This window comes from Larimichthys crocea, chromosome VIII (genome assembly GCF_000972845.2).
Source record: "Larimichthys crocea isolate SSNF chromosome VIII, L_crocea_2.0, whole genome shotgun sequence".
Classification (NCBI taxonomy): Eukaryota; Metazoa; Chordata; class Actinopteri; family Sciaenidae; genus Larimichthys; species Larimichthys crocea.
The window spans coordinates 26,696,069-26,712,562 of record NC_040018.1 but is presented as its reverse complement, the minus strand read 5'-3'; the positions used below and the strand labels follow the sequence as shown (position 1 = coordinate 26,712,562).

The 16,494-nt window shown below is 37.8% G+C and overlaps 1 protein-coding gene across 5 annotated transcripts in view; it reads left to right on the top strand.

The window, feature by feature from the left end:
• LOC104926257 (protein diaphanous homolog 3) overlaps positions 1 to 16,494 on the top strand; it is a 151,728-nt gene that overhangs the window by 45,189 nt on the left and 90,045 nt on the right. For 3 of the 5 annotated variants that reach the window (XM_027281535.1, XM_027281537.1, XM_027281534.1), the window contains one exon: positions 8,491 to 8,499. The exons of the other annotated variants lie outside the window; for them this stretch is intronic. In XM_027281535.1, coding sequence (XP_027137336.1) covers positions 8,491 to 8,499 — 9 coding nt within the window. The remainder of the gene's footprint in view (positions 1 to 8,490; positions 8,500 to 16,494) is intronic. 5 annotated transcript variants of the gene reach the window in all.

Sequence of the window (16,494 nt, the reverse complement as noted above, 5' to 3'; positions counted from 1 at the left end):
AAAATTGTAGCTTTCTGTTAGTGTAATGACCCAGAGCCTGGCCTGCACACGTTCGCACAGAGCACACTTCATTTTATTTTTTTTACAGTAATCATGAAACACATGACGCATCATATGAAGAGGCACTCAAAAGCACTGCTGCTCTGCATTATGTCGGCCGCCTGGTTTGTTACTGCTCATGGGTAATGCATTTTAGATTTGGTGAGAAAGGCATGAAACATTTGACTAAATCCAACCTTTCTCATGGTTCGAGTCCATTCTGTTAGTTGTGTTTCCTCACATCCCTGCGGAGGATGTAGGAGTAGCATGACTGATGAGTTGAGCTGTTGGACCCAGTTGCTGCTGCTGCTGCTGCTGCTGTGTGTAAGCGAGTGTACGTGTATGCATACGCGCATGTGGGCTTGTCTTCTTATTAACACAGCCATGTAGCATCATGTTTCATCTCACTTAAGAGCAGCAGCATCTGGATCAGCATTAAACATTGAAAAGGACACTGTATGAAACAGTATTCACTCGGTTTTTCTTATTAAATATTCATTTATATCCCTTGAAACTTCCTTATTCTTTAGTGATGTTTGTGCATCTTGCTATTGTTTTCCATGAGGATCCCTGCTGTTGTGTACACAAACTCCTCGGTTTTAGATGGTAATTTGGAACAGCTTGTTTTGAGACCATCTGCGTATTTTTGGCAGACCTTAACTTAATTGAGTGTAAATAAAAATACAGTGATTGTTTATCATTATTATTATTATTATTGTTATTATTATTGAAAGTCTAAGAGAAGGTCGGAGTTTCAAATTCAGTCTGAATTTGTACTGCATTTGGATGAGCAGACACATTTGTATTTGGCTAAATAGACATTATTTTCACACCAGTAATATCCGTTATGGCTTCCCTGTTTATATATTCAGAGTGAGATGTCGCTTTTGGCAAAGGGTCAGTGCCACTTTAACACATGTCCTCAGTGAGAAATTGTGGTAAATGAGTGTTTTCACTTTTGAGGCAGCAGGTCAGAGTGAATAAAATTAAATAAGACCATACTGAATAATATGAATTGATTTCTGCGCTCTTCTCTCAAGTCTCTGCCTATTAGCTGCGAACCATTGGTACAAATGTCCTGTCCTAAACAATACAAATTAATGGAGTCTTTCAGTTAGGAACGTAACAGCGAGACAATGTCGTTCTGTAATGTTTTTAAGGTTATGTCTTTAGACTATTAGAGCAATCACAGAGTAGCATTAAATGAAAGTGACATTCCATTTTGCATGGCACCTCCTGTAGAACGGCCTTTAAAAACTGTTGTTTGCTTGTGGATGTTGATTTATCACGTAAGCCTTTGAAAGGTTGCATTCCATTGGGTTTTTACCCAAGGTACAAATTTCCCTTCATTCTCTTTGCTCGCCTTCTAACATCACATTATCACACATTACTTCCATACAGGGTATCTTTTATTGACTCAGCCAAAAATAATTAATTATTGGGCCTGCAAAGGGCAGCACAGATCAATTAATTTTGATCCTTTTCTTTTTCAAGTCAGTCAAAAACAGGAGGATAAAACAAATAAAAGAAAATGAACGTCACTCTTAAAATCCAGATATTTTTATTTTTTATTTTATTCTGAATTAACAAAAAAGAAAGATAGATTTAAATCCAAAGTGAGTGATTGTTTTCTTCATGTTTTTCTGTTTCTGGTCCATTTTATCGACCTCACTTTGGTTGGCTTTGTAATAATTGAGTTCTAGTAAAATCCTCACAACATATGTATCATCTTGATGCATATCTAAGAGTTTCTATAAAAATGTCCTCTTTCAACTTCTTGAAGATGGTCTCTTGTTCGGCCATGCTAAGTATTCAGCACTTAGAAGTTAATCAGTCTTTGCAATTTTGATCTGTGTTAAGTATCTTTAAGGTCAACTAAATGTTCTCTAATCAAGCTATCTATTTGAAACAAAGACCAGTCCTTTGAAGTTGTATAATGATCACTAATTTCTCTTTATTACGACTTAATATGATAACCTTCAAGTTTGGCTATACTTCAGTTTATTCTAATCACTGTATGTTGGCTGTTTGGACTCCATTAGAGATTTGCAAAGCTGCTTACACCTCAACCCGATGAGTATCAAACACATCCACAGCCATTCAAGGCGACAGCCTTTTTTAGTCTGGAGGTGAATGTCACCTATGATGAAAGCTCTATTCCTTCAATTAGTGTGTGCATTAGCCAATAGCCATGGCCCTGTTTTTTGTCACTTGCCACACTGTAGACAAATGGATGCCATGTGTTGATGGTTTTTAAAAGATGGAGACAAAAATAAAAACTTGAAAAATCTTGTTTTTAACGGAGATAGTGCAAAACAGGGGGGGAAGTGTGGCTTTGGACAGATTACATGGTACAAATATGTTTTAGACACTATCACGTTCCTTGTGAACATGCCTGACAAAATAGGAATTAATTTTTTCTGCAAGGAATATTACAGCAGATGGTTGCACATTTGGCTTCTCTGGTTGTATTTTTCTAACTATTAAAATTCCAATCATTTTTCACCAAGTCACAATAAAAGGATATTTATATGCAGCTCACATTTTTAGTAAGGATAAAAACCAATTAGCATCAGTGAGATAGATCCTTTTAGTGGAGAATACTGTGGTTGTTTTATTGAGTTTTCCAAAAAAACAGGTAACAACAAAGTAAATGAACATTAAAGCTGCCATATATTCATTTTGCCACAATCAGCTTTTGTGGCCACCCCACAATAGTTGTGATTCCTGAGCATGTTTCAGAAGCATCCCAGGTGCGGCTCTTTGCTTTTCTCTGTAGAAGCCATAACCAGCCATGTCAAGCAGCACAAAGCAGACTGAGTAGCCAGAAGTCAGATATAGAAAAAAACATGCAATGTAACGAGCTATGCACAAATCAAGTCATAAAATCTAATCTAATCTCAATTTCTAATTAAATACAACAATTCAAGGTGCTTCCAGTTTATCTGAGAGATTGCACAGACTGTAAAACTATCATTTTAGTTGATTGAATATACACCATACATACACGCATATACTGTAAGACTTATTCTATGCACACAAAAGTTTATTTTATTAAAAGTTTGTCCACCAGAATTGTTAAAATCCATGTGAGCACTTCCCCTTTGCCAGGATAATCACCCAGCTGATAGGCAAGATGTTAATAAAATGGCATGACTAAGTTTCTTAGACTGGTCACATTAAAAGGCCACTCTAAAATGTACAGTTTTTGCAATTAATATTTCTAGTTATGCTGCCAAACAGTTCACTTGTTTAATTAAATAAATATCGTTTGACAAAATGTCACAGAATTAGCAAAAAAGTCTCACATGTACATACTCGTCAAGCACAGATATTAATGTACATAATAACACATGCACATAAAATTAACTAAGTATATATGCTGCAAGGAAAAGCTCCACAGGAGAGACATCTATATCAAGTCTAATTGTGATCTGCTACAGTAAATCAAAGGTGGTGGTCAAACAAGAGGAACGTTGCCACAAGAAGGTGTTGATTGTCTCACTCATTAAAAAGAAATGCACTCTTCCTGTGACACCTGTGTACAAACAGACAGGTTGTCTGGGTGGTTTATCTCATTTGAGTGCTCTTTTCATTAACACCTACATGCATTAACACACACACAAGTTTGTATCGGACAGATTTGCAAAAGCACATGATCATTTGCTACAGCCACTGGAAAAATTTATTTGCAATGACGATGCGTTTGAAAAATGTAGAGCTGCAGAGAACGATCTTGGAGGCTAAAAACTGAATTTCATTTAAATTCATTATAGAGATGATTATTATTTTAAATTTCATACAGATATCTGCGTTCCTATGATGGTGAATCCTAAAGACTTTGCATTGCTCTAGATCAGGGATGGGCAACTGGCGGCCCGGGGGCCACACACAGCCCGCGCCCTCACTCGAAGTGGCCCTTAGATTAATTGTTTAAAATGATTTAAAAAATGTGTCATCTGTGGCACTTAATCAGTTGTAATTACACAGTTGCCCACTAGATAGCGCCTCCAATGCAGACGCCGCTTTGTGTATGCTTCTTCTCGAAGAGAGGGAGAGGCGTCCAGATATGCCAAAGAGCGGATGAAAACGAAAACTTGATCGAGAAAATCTTGTGTTTCAGGTGAAATGGGAAGAAGATTATCTGTTCACATAATTTCAAGAAAACCCTATGTGCTTAGTATTTCAATTTAAGTCACCACTCCAACACGTTGCACAAAGCGCAATATGAAAAATATATACTGGAGCTGCAAGGGCTGCTATAGCTGACCTCAAATCAAAAGTACACAAACAACAGGTACTTTTTACCAGAGCCACAACCACACAGGAGTCTGCACTCAAGGCATCTTTGAGGTATATGGTCATTTTTATTTTTTATTTCATGAGAGCCCTTTGCACTGAAAACAAAATAAAAAATCAGAGTTCAAAGTCTTTTTTATTTTTTATTTTTTTTAATTCAAACCTTTTGTATTTCTTTTTATCAAAGAAGACTACAACTGTTATACATGCATTTGAGCCTGAAATATCTTAAGTTACTGCACTGTATGTTGGGTCAATAAACATGTACACACACACATTTAAAATGGCAATTTTATCATATCTGGTTAAGTGTGTTGTTCTATGTGGCCCTGTGGTAATGTCAACGAAAAATGGTGGCCCCCTCCATCATTTCAGTTGCCCATCCCTGCTCTAGATTATTCTGTTTAAAAGTTTTAACTTATTCTAAGCTAATTATCTGACGTTTAGACTTGATGATATATAGTTTGCCAGTTTTTAAAAAGTAACTGCACCAGGTCAAATAATCTGGCTTTTATTGCCAACACTCTTTTCACACAGTGCAATGGTGCTGTAAAGTTGTAATACAATGCAGTCCAGGCTAGAATAAGCTTATCACTGTGGTCAGAGGTTCAACAGACTATAGCTTTCAACCCATAGAGGTCAGTGCAATGATGCTCTTCCTCCTGGCAAGTTCTAGTGTGGAGTTGCTTTTAAGTCGTCCTGAATTTGAAGCTAAGACAGGGAAGCCCTGCTGTTCTTTTTTATTACTTTCTTCTTCTGCTTCCATGTCTGCGATCTTATAACACAGCTGCTATTCTGCAGGTGTCACTGCGTGCAAACGGACAACTTGCTTTGCGTAAAATGAAGCCGCTGTAGACTAGCGTCTGTCTCGACTTAGGTTCACAAAAAAATAAAACTTCCCATCAAAGCATGAGAAATAGGAGGTGTAGAGTGAGTCTGTATATAGTTGAAGGAATGTCAAAAACTCAACCAGCCCCTCAATATTTCTTATGCTAACCTTTTGAGCTGAGTCATTTCAGTCAAATTGGAATGAACGGTCTGAAGATTTTTTTTTTTTTTCCTCTCTCAAGATGTAGACAGATATTTTAAGTTCTCAAGTGAAAGAGTGGTTTAATAGAGGTTTGTGCTACTGCCACTTTTTGTGTCTCTGGAATAGTGGTCTGAACATTCAGGCAGTCTTTTAATGCAACTTATCACTGCAGGAGATGTGGACTTTAATACGTAGGATTTTGCCCTGCGGCTGCTCATGTGCAGTTCCTCAATAAACCCTACATTTACTATAATAGCTACTGGTCTTGCCATTAAATAACATGAGCCAACCTCAACAAAGCCAGGCACATACACAATTCTTAATTCTTAATTCGTTTGACCTGACTCCACAGTCTTTTCCTGCTTTTTCCCCTCTGCTCTCCCTGTGAGGGTCTGGTCCGTTCACGCCATTACAACTCCAGGCACGCAGTCCTATTCCTTCCTACTGGCTTACTGAGATGTTAGCAAGATCTAACTGGAAGGTTATATAAGTTTATTTCATACTGTTTAGTCCAATATTAATATGTTATTGTTTATTGCATTTCCTTACTTACACGGACAAAATGACAGCCACCCTCGAAACAGGGCAAGCGCTGAATTGTATTAAATAAAACTGGTTCTGTCTGTCATTTATCCTCTCGCAAAAATGCTTGGTCCCTCCTTTGCCTTGGTTGTAAGACAACCACCTGAATCAGGGTGTTTGCACTTCTCAGTTTTAAACCAGTTAGACCAAATTAAATTGTAATTCTATATTTAAATCTTTGAATATTGTCATACCTTGCCATACTGTGCTTGTGTTTTTTTATACTGAAACCTTTCGACATCCTGAACTCTTCATTAGAGATCTATAATCATCCTGTATTGGTTGAAAAGGCCACAACCTGTATCTACAAGCTGGAACTGAGACTGATCAGCTGTACATGCAAATTTGTTATTTGTCTGTTATAATTGCATTACTTATCATCAAAAACTACTGAGTTAGCAACTTTGCTAATACAGCCAAACATTAAGCAAGTGCAAAAACACAAGACCGAGCAGCCAGCTAATATTACTTAATAGTCCAACAGCAAGAAGCCCAGCTTGGTGTCTGTCTTTAAGCCTTTTATTTCACAAAGCTCTTTCCATTAACTAAAAAACACTCTCTCCGGTGCTTTGAGCACCCAGTCCAGGCAACATGGACCAAGCTAACCAGCTAACCAGATGCTTTACTTTAGCAACAAATAAGGAGAGACATTTTCTCTATTAAAAAACAAACAAACAAACAAAAAAAAAAAACGATCCAGTTTCACCAAAATCAAAGTGAAAGTTCTGGTGAGTGACTTAGTGACGTAAAATGTCTATGCACTTCTTCTGACCTGGAGCTTAAAGTGACAAAGTGTAAGAACAGGCATACAAGATACAGATTTGAAATGATTAAAAGTCTTACCTTAACTCAGCGGTTAAAACTCTAACCATGAACAGCAGTGCTGAGTTTGACTGGTGACCTTCTTTTCATCTTCCTCTCCCTTATTTCCTTTCACCTCTCTTCCTTCTACAATAAAGGATTATTAAATGCTTCCAATAGTACTTACAGAAATGAATAAAGATTCCACCGAACAACTTGGAGCATATTGTGTAAGTTTGTAAGATGATTTGTGATTTATCCACCATTATGAAAACACCAAACATGTAACACCCGGTTCTCTATATTATTGACAGATAGCATTAAATGAATGCACAGGCAGATACTGGGTTGAGATGTCTCATTTTTTTTTTCTTATTTTTTACAGTAATGGTCAATTTCAGGTAGTGAATATTTACAAAATACGTGTGTAAAAAAAAAAAAAAAAAAAAAGCCTCACATCTTTATCCACCAATCAAGGTTTCCCTAAAGTCGTGCTTTGTTCTTGAGCATTAATTATATAGTTAAAAGAGGAGTTATTATATGACAGAAGTCATTCACATAGCTTTCAGGTTGAATATGAATACCAAAGGGTTGACTAAAGGTAATCATTATCCACAAGTGTGTGCCATTTCATTGTGATTAATAATAAAAGATTATGAATTAAGCATAGCTAAAGGTGCTATAATGCCTGCCCCTAAACTCTGAGCTTTAATATGCTCCCAAGACGTCTGAAGGCTTTAATTGCAGTCCTTGTGGTTACTGCCTCATATGCTGAGGAGAGAGCCTATATGGGTAGAGAGAGTAGAGGACCCTTCTCAGAGCTTTATCAGGGAATTTAAAATGAGACAACTGAAAGTGGTATAAACTGTAACACTGTTTGTTAAAACAAATTGTCCTGACCTGTGTAGTGGCTGCAAAAATCACCATTTTTATGGCGATGTCTCAGCTTTTATGAATGCTCCCATATCAAACTGGACTTGAGGACTTGATCTGTAGAATTGATTTTTGTAGAAAATATTCACACACCCATCAAAGAATTTGAAGTCATTCAGAAATTCGTCTTACGTGTTTCAAGCTTGTGGATTCACTTTCCGTCTTACAAACCCAAGTCAAATTGTACAATCTGTTACTTCATTGCGACCTTGCAAATCCTGTTTTATACATCGGATCAAATTCACGCTGGGTTTTGCTACAGTCACTGTGGGTCAAAAGACGTCATGTGTGTATTCAAAATGTGACAGACAAGATCTGTACATAGACATGTCAGTATGTTAATGTGTGCAATGAGAGAGTGCCAGAACTGAGGTTCTAACCTGTGATCGGATATGATTAGGACACTGTTGTCATTGATCATGCCTCGCCACTAAAACATAAAGACTATTTCCATAAATTGGCAGGACTTGAGATTCTGTAATTCTCTGTGATTATGAGGAGCTGAAACTCTGTTCTCTACTACTCGACAAGCCTGTTTTTGTGAAGTTTTTCTTTAACAATACTTATTCTGTTAATGCATACAGCGTTTCTTTGTGGACTCTAACATCAATTTATATTTAGTGCAAAGCTTTCTGTTGTCTCTCTGCTGACAATGCTCCTGTTTGAAATATTGCTTGCTTCAAACATCACTAACCAGCTTTCTTTTGCTCTGTCTGTCTCTTTTTCTCCTATTGCTTTTTCCTTTTTTTTTTTCTTGCAACTTCTCCTTGGCTGCATGATCTGGCTTCGTGTTTGCTCTGGAACAGAAACCAAAGGTTAGTATTATTATATATATATATATTTTTTTTTTTTTGCTTCTTCCCATTTGTTGCTTTTCTCCTCAACTTACTGTACCAGTTTTAGTTTCCATACTTTTTTACTAGGTATTAAGAAAGCATAACCTTTATTTATTTATTTTTTTATTTTTTTATTTATTTATTTATTTATTCATAAAATCTGTTTGAATTTTAACAGTTTAAGGTTTTTTGTAGTCTCCCAGCATATGTCTCTATGCAAATAGCCAACACAGTTATGGAGTGCCTCATACATCTTAATAAATGAAATGCAAATATGGTAATTAAGTCACAGATTTTAAAGGCATATTGAAGAAAGCAAATGCCAACACATTAGGACACAGTTTGAAACACCTGCAGTCCATCTTTGGTGACTGCTGAGACTGAAAATAATAAAGGGAAATAAATCAAAATGGTCACTGAAGTGACATTAAAAAAAATAAATAAATAAAATAAGCGGTAAATACTCAACATTAACAGATTATGGCTGCAATTAAATGATTTGCATGTTAAAACCACTCGGCATGCAGACGAAACTGTACCTTCAGCCTGGCCTGGTTGAGCTGGATTATGGTGTGATGTGATAACTGATTGCATTGTTTCGGGGTAGAGCGGGTCGTCCACCAATCAGAAGATCGGCGGTTCGATCCCCTCCAGTCTGCATGTCGAAGCGTCCTTGGACAAGATACTGAATGGCCAAAATTGCTCCCGAAGGCTGTGTGAATGTGTATGAATGGTTAGCTCCTCAAACTGATGAGCAGTTGCATGGCTTGCATGGCAGCCAATGCCATCAGTGTATGAATGTGTGTGAATGGGTGAATAAAATATGAAGTGTAAGACTAGAAAGGCGGCTATATATGTACAGTCCATTCACCATTTATTTCACACAGTACCCCAAGGGTCTCACACCTGACAATGGGTTTTTTTCTTTAGCAAGGAGTGTGTGGTCTGTGCTCCGATTTTGTACTTTCAAAGTGAATTTTTCACTCAAAGGGTGATTGTGTTGGTGGACTTGCTGTGAGCTTTTACAGTAGAAATGCCAATAATAACTGTAATTTGCTTCCCTGCTGCATCTTTAATTGTATCATCTTCGTACTCATTGCCTGATAACTTTCAAAAGTTTATGCCACAGGGCAAGTTACCATATTGATAAACACGCCAGGTCTCATTTCTCCGGTGTGTTCATACACAAACAAAACGTTACGCTTGATAACATGTTGTACTGAACGTGGACAGGCTACTCTGTTCAGTTTCTTGAAGTTGATTTGCTCAAACATTCAGCTTATGCCTGTTCACCACTGTAGGCCATGGATCATGTATTACCATAGCAACTTAAGCCATGTGGAGCTACTGTGACGTCTTGAGTTTTTTTTTTTTTTTATTATGTAGTCGCCTTGATTTTTTATGCATATAATGCTCTTACCATAGTTGTGTGTGGACTAGGTATATATTAGAGCCATTTGGCTGTATTGATGTCTTTTTCGTTCCCAAGGCATTGCTTGCATAAATATGCATTAAAAGCATCTGTAATTTTACATTTTATTATAGACCAGTGTCCTGCATTTTGTCATATTTGCAACTTGTAAAACCTTAATTAAAAATAATCCTAGACAAGACTACGCTTCATGATAAAACATAATGGTTCAGGAACCTTATTTTTTTTGTAGTATTGTGTGACTCCATGGCCAATTTAGGTTAGAAATGTATGATATGTTCGTTAAAATACACATTTTAGTCGTCCCACGGGTTTTATTCTTTGCATTCTTGCATTTCAGCTTTCAACTTTCAAACACTACAATACAACTTTGAATCATATTTGAATAGTGATGTACCCAACGCTTCCAAACCACAAGTGTTGCCCCCCTTTGTCTATGGTGTTAGATTAATTAACAGTAATGAACTATATGTAATTCCATGAAAGTAATTATTGCTCTGATAGCCATACAGTTTCAATAAGAACACAAGGGAGAGAGAAAAAGAAACCACTTTTTTTAAGTCAGCCTTTCCTCTTTATGGAACAGTAAAGAAGAAAAAAGGAGACAAAAACAACCAAATGTAGTGAGTGGACGCCCAGAGAGAACGCTGACAGCTCTCTGAATTTTCAGCAGTGTCTGTGATTTCACAGATAGCCTCTGGAGAAGCTCTTTCGGATCATCAGTGTCAATAGATGGAGATAAAACATGTATAGCTGGGCTTTCCTGTGGGTGTTTGCAAGAAGAGAGGGCGGAAATCACAGAATGTGTTAGAAACACTATCAGGTGGGAATATTTGGAACTTGTCTCCCTTTTCATTGAATTACGACTGTTAGATCTGGTCTTTTGTTTTTATTCAGCCCCACCAGCAGTGAGGTTACTTGCTTGAAGTTTAACATTAAGACACCAGTGGCAACACACCAGTACAGTGCTGCCTGTCTTTGTTCAGTTTTTGTTCTTGACTATAAAAAAAAATGCTGCTTTAGTTACCTGATAAGCTACATCAGGCTTTAGCAACAGACACAATTCATGTTAGGATAAAAGTGGTTTTGCTTCATTCATGTGACTAATGGGACTAAAATATAAAATAAAATAACCAGCCTTAACCTTTTAAATAAATAGGATACTACTGGGCCCATTATTGTATTTGACTGCAATATATGGAATAACATCTCTCATTTTCATCAGTTATTGAATTATCTTTTGATATCGTGCTTTAGAAAAAATATATAAGCTATATACAGCATATGAAGTTTTAAAGGCAATTACATTTGACCTTGTTCAAGTCATTGTTTATTACTGTATATTGCATCATTTAACGGTTACATGACCTTTCTGACAACATACGGGGAAACGATACTGGAGGGACGACCATTAATCTCAGGGCTGGCAGTTCGATCCCCATCTCCTTTTGTCCATATGTTGAGCAAGACACTGAAGCGCACACTGACATGCTCCCAATAGACAGGTTCTGCCGCACTGGTGTGTGAATGTGAAGCGCTACTGTGAAATGAAAGGCCTTGTTTCTGGACATGAATATAACGGTTTTAGTGCTTTAATACATGGGTCAAGGTGCCAGTACTGCATATGTTCATGTGTAATAGCTCATATTGGCTACAATGTTCTGATCTTTATTAATTTTTCATCAGAAATGTACTTTTAGCACAGCAGTTCCACCTCTATTTATTTGTCCCATGTTTACGGTACTAATATTACCCCCAACAAGTGAAATTCATTAAGTTTTATTTATTCAACTTAAAATCACTACTCTAAAATCTACTCTAACCCTCAAAGTCCATTTACATTTACTAAACCATTTACTTTTGCCTGTCATGCATCAGAATGTATATTAATCATTTTAATCTTGGTACAGTGAAACATTTTGTTTCCAAGGCTGATTCTGGTTTCTGATTTCTTACTACTAATGTATATATTTCCATAATGAATGTACTTATATATAACTTGTATGTTACTATATGGACTATATCCATACTGCATTCATCAACTAACTAGAGGATTCCTAATTGACGTCTGGAATAAACCACCTTTTTTCTTTCTTTCTCTTTGTATATCAAGAGAGGGCAGAGAGCTAGATTCATTGCTATAGTGCTGGGAAAATGAAAAACAGCATGAAGAGAGCTGCCCTTTCCTGGGGCTTCTTTTCAGCTAATAAATAACATCCAATTAGACGAAACCCTCAAAGATCACAAAATCAGTTTGCCATTTCTCTCCAGGATACAGGCATCTGCTAATAACCCACCTCTACTCCACAGTCACACTAACATATGAGATACAGAAAGAAAGCCAAATTGAAAGGATGTTGGGGAATGCAAGCGAAAGAATGTTTATAGCTTTTTTTTTAAATTAATTAATTTATTTATTTTTTGTGATTTAGTAATAGAGTCTTTATAATTTATTGATGCAACCATACATACCTTGGTTGGGTTGTAAGTGCATTTAGCAGACACAACGTCTCAGCCAGTATTAATGCATTATGTAAATGCCAACATACCTCAGTTATCTTAGAGAGGTGAATATCAAATTTAAAATATACAGCTATGTTTTTTTTAATCTCATTTGACTGGAACTAAATCCCTTTTTTAATAGAAAATACAGTGCTATAATAAAAAAAAAAAGGACTATACCTAAAGTCATTTTACTCATCATTTAATAAACCCTAGCCAGTAAAGCCTACTGTTCATTGTTAACAGTTAGTGATATGGAGCCCATAAAGTCGTTTTACTGTAGGTGATTGTTTTCACAGAATATGTGAATGTATAGGAGAATGTTGGGGTTGTAAAGTGCTTTAAGTCGTCAGTAGAATAGAAACATGCACATGATGACATGAATGCTGTCAATTTTTCATTAACAGTCATAAAAAAGAAAAGACCAGTTACTGAATGTATTACTGGCTATGTAGAAAATTGCATTAGTTTGATCTGTGCAAACTTTGTAATCCCAGTTTTGCCTTAAGCTGATTACCAGTAATCAGTTTTGTTGTGCTCCTCATTGCCCTCATAAGCACTGTGTAGTTTTAAAAAAAAAATACTGCACAGGTTAATTACTCATTAAAATTATGTTCATGGGGCACCCTGGTGGCTTAACTGGTGGTCCCTTGTGTGAAGGACATTGCAGCAGAGACCTAGGTTCGACCCTGGCCTGTGATCCTTTGCTCGATTTCATCGCCTCTCTTTTCGCTTTCCCCTTGCTTTTCTCTCTCTTCTTCTGTCCTATGAAATGGAGGCAATAAATGCCCCCAAAAAGTTTATTTACGGAATTTGCCATTGTATATTTGTTTTGAATCACCATTGGGAAATGTAGACAATCAAGGTTAATTAATAACTGGTCAAAAGTGGAGGCATGGGATTCAAAACTTGAACAAGATGCTTCACAGATGTCCTCTTTTTTTATGTTTCTTGCCAGTATCACACTCTCCAGATCAATGCCTGTCATAGAGTCAGAGTTGAGGAAAGACAAGCTCTCTTTTCACTGCAGGCAAGAATTAGACACCCCATTTCCATATGATTATAATGGCCTGGGAAAGAAGCATGTTTGTGTGGGTTTTCTAAACACTAGCGCGTTTAGGGCATGATTTAAAGGAAACGGTGGCAAAGCGTGGTAGGGGTCGAGCATGTGCATGCGGTTGAGTAGTTAAGGAGCACATGTGATCAAGGCAGGGCTCCCATGTCGAGGTAAAGACTATGATCATTCAAACCGAGTCTGCCAGTCTTCACTATAATAACCAGCAGAATATCTCAACGTTGCTGCCACTTAACATATCCGTATAGTGATAGCTAATAGGCCGCTCTAATGCAAGGTGGGCCAAATTTCAGTAGCCACGCTTTTGTTGTCTACTGTACTGAGAACTTAGTTGGCTTTTGAAGCACAATGGGACAAAAGCAGCTGAGGAGGTTGGGGATTGAGGACTAGAGAAGGCGAAGATGATGGATTAGTGGGTGGTCTTTTAAAAAAACAAAACAAATGCCTGAAAGAGGCTAAAAAAAAGTAAAGTATGTCAATCTTTTTTTTCGAACTTGCTTGCTGGTTTTAAGTTGTCTTGAGCGGATGACTTAAATGACCTAATTCCCACAACCTTTCAGCTGCATGTAGGTTGCCAGTCCAGTTATGTTCACTGAGGGTAGGAGATAGAATTGGCAGCTAAGTGACTTCGAAAGCTTTAAATGCCGTTTGTTTTGATCCATTTTGAACATATGAAGATAGCAGCAGAATGTCTATATCATGCTGTCGAGTAGTTAGCACTGCTTTCCACTGGTACATATGTGTTCACTTGAAATAGACTTTCTCTCCTGTGTATGTGTGTCTCACTCTGGCTTGCTTGTTCTCCTTGTTTCTCGCACTCTCTTTATGCTTTCGCTGTGACATTTCGAAGAACACCATTAGTTCTATAATGACTTTTCATGCGGCTGCAGAATATTTGTGCCATTATGTGAGATTTCATCAAATGCAAAATCACAAAAGGCTTCTTTCATTGTTGTTGAAAGGAAAGGTCTGATCACATACAGTAGTACACACACTGAACAGATGGCTATTTTTCTTTCTTTCTCCAGCCCACGATTTTCCTATACCTGCCCATAAGTATAGGTTAGAAATCATGTGTAATGTGTCGAAATATGTTAATATATTCGTGTGTTCATGTGTACAGTATTTTTATTTAAAATTTGAAAATATCACATTTGCCACACAGTCACTATCCCTCACTGCCTCCTTGCCTCTGTTTTCCTTTTTATGCGCAATGCTTAACCTTCTGTTTTCCTGCTTTCCTTTTCTCCTCCAATTTTTCCTTCTGTCTTTTTTTCTTTTTCTGCCACAGTTTCTCAAGCATCAGCACCTCAATTTATTCCCAATTTGTCTCTCTGTGTTCTCATATCACCAAAGTAATGGACTGGCTCGTTAAAAACATATTTGCTTTTTGCAGCTTTATTTCTCTTGCGGTGATTTTTCATCCACACATGTAGGTTTGTGTTTTTGTGAAAGGGTTTGGAGCGGACATGTTTGCGACATCACATGGAGAAAAACAGAAGAGTGGCAAATGACTTCAGAGAATGAATGATTTAAGCTGCCATCAATCGAATGCAATGAATGACTTGGGAAAATGTTAGGGTGGGCTTAACAACTGTTCACATCGGACTGGTGCTGTCACATAGTGGAATGAAATAAATAATAATGCTTCATACCTGATATGACAGAGTAGTCAGAAAGCTCATTTTAGCAGGCACGCACACACATCTACACACACAGACATATTTAGAGGCCATCGGTAGGTCTTCAGGAAGCCTTTAGAGGGCACTACTCCACTGAGAATCGAGCTACTGGTAAAATTCATCCCCACAGGCCAGTACGTAGTGATTAATAGACGCTCCTAATCAATTATGAATCTTTTGATGTTGCGTCAATAATTTCAGTCCAGATTTGTGAATTTATTTTTACATGAGTATACTTACTCTCTGTTAGTTTCTTAGTTAAGAGCAATTGGCAAGTACGTTGCAGACACTCATGCTCATGCTGGAGCAATTTTAGTGGTTAGGATTTAGAAACGATGGTATAGCAGGAATAGGGGAGGAGACGAGAGAAAAGGCTAATGAAGTCTGTTAATTTGCTGCTATCAGAATTAAAGTCTCAGACTAATTATGGCCCTGGGTCATCTAGTCTGGATCACAGGGAGAGGTGGCCCTGCATGGTTCGCTTTGATTATCTCATTCACAACACAGCCCCTCACTTCATTACTCTGATCTCCCTCTCTGTCTCACACCCTCGCTGCTACACGCACACCCGCAACTCTAGATTAGATTGGAGGGTGGGGGTAGTCCATGTGCAAACGGACCAGTCACGTCGTCATGTCAGTCTTAGTCAGGATTGCGGACTGTGTGTGCATTGATAAGGCAGAGAGGTTAGGAAAGGTTAGGGCAGGTGTGAATCGTAGAAGAAGCTACCGGACGTTGTGGATGTCTCTCGTGCTTTCTGTCAGTCTGACTGAAGTTCAGGACTCAGCTGGATCAGAACCATACAGTGAGTCAACAGTCAAGCTGTACGGCTGGTTTGACTGTTCGTCTCCCCTCTGTTGACTGTAGAGCTGACAGATGTGTCGGAATGGTGGATTTGTTCACTTGCTGCAGACAGCCCCCCTCCTGTGCATCAGATGTTTCATAGTGGATTTTGCTTGAGGCAATGGTGTGTGTGTGTGTGTGTGCGTGCGTGTATGTGTGGTGTTTGCACATTAAATTGAGACCCCATATTATCGCTGCTACAGAAGCTCCTCTAATAGTAGTGATTTAAACTTTACCTGCATGACTGCCTTGATTGGCCATTGGAAACAACACAGTGATTTAATTACCCTTTGGAGACAGCTGCCCTCTCAACTTTCCCCCCGCTGCGCGCTTGTGTATCTATTTTCTCAGGAGGAGACGATCGTATCACTGCAACATGCCATAAATAATGAAGTCTCATCAAGAGAAAAGTCAACTGTGGGTGTGTTATCTCCTTAGGA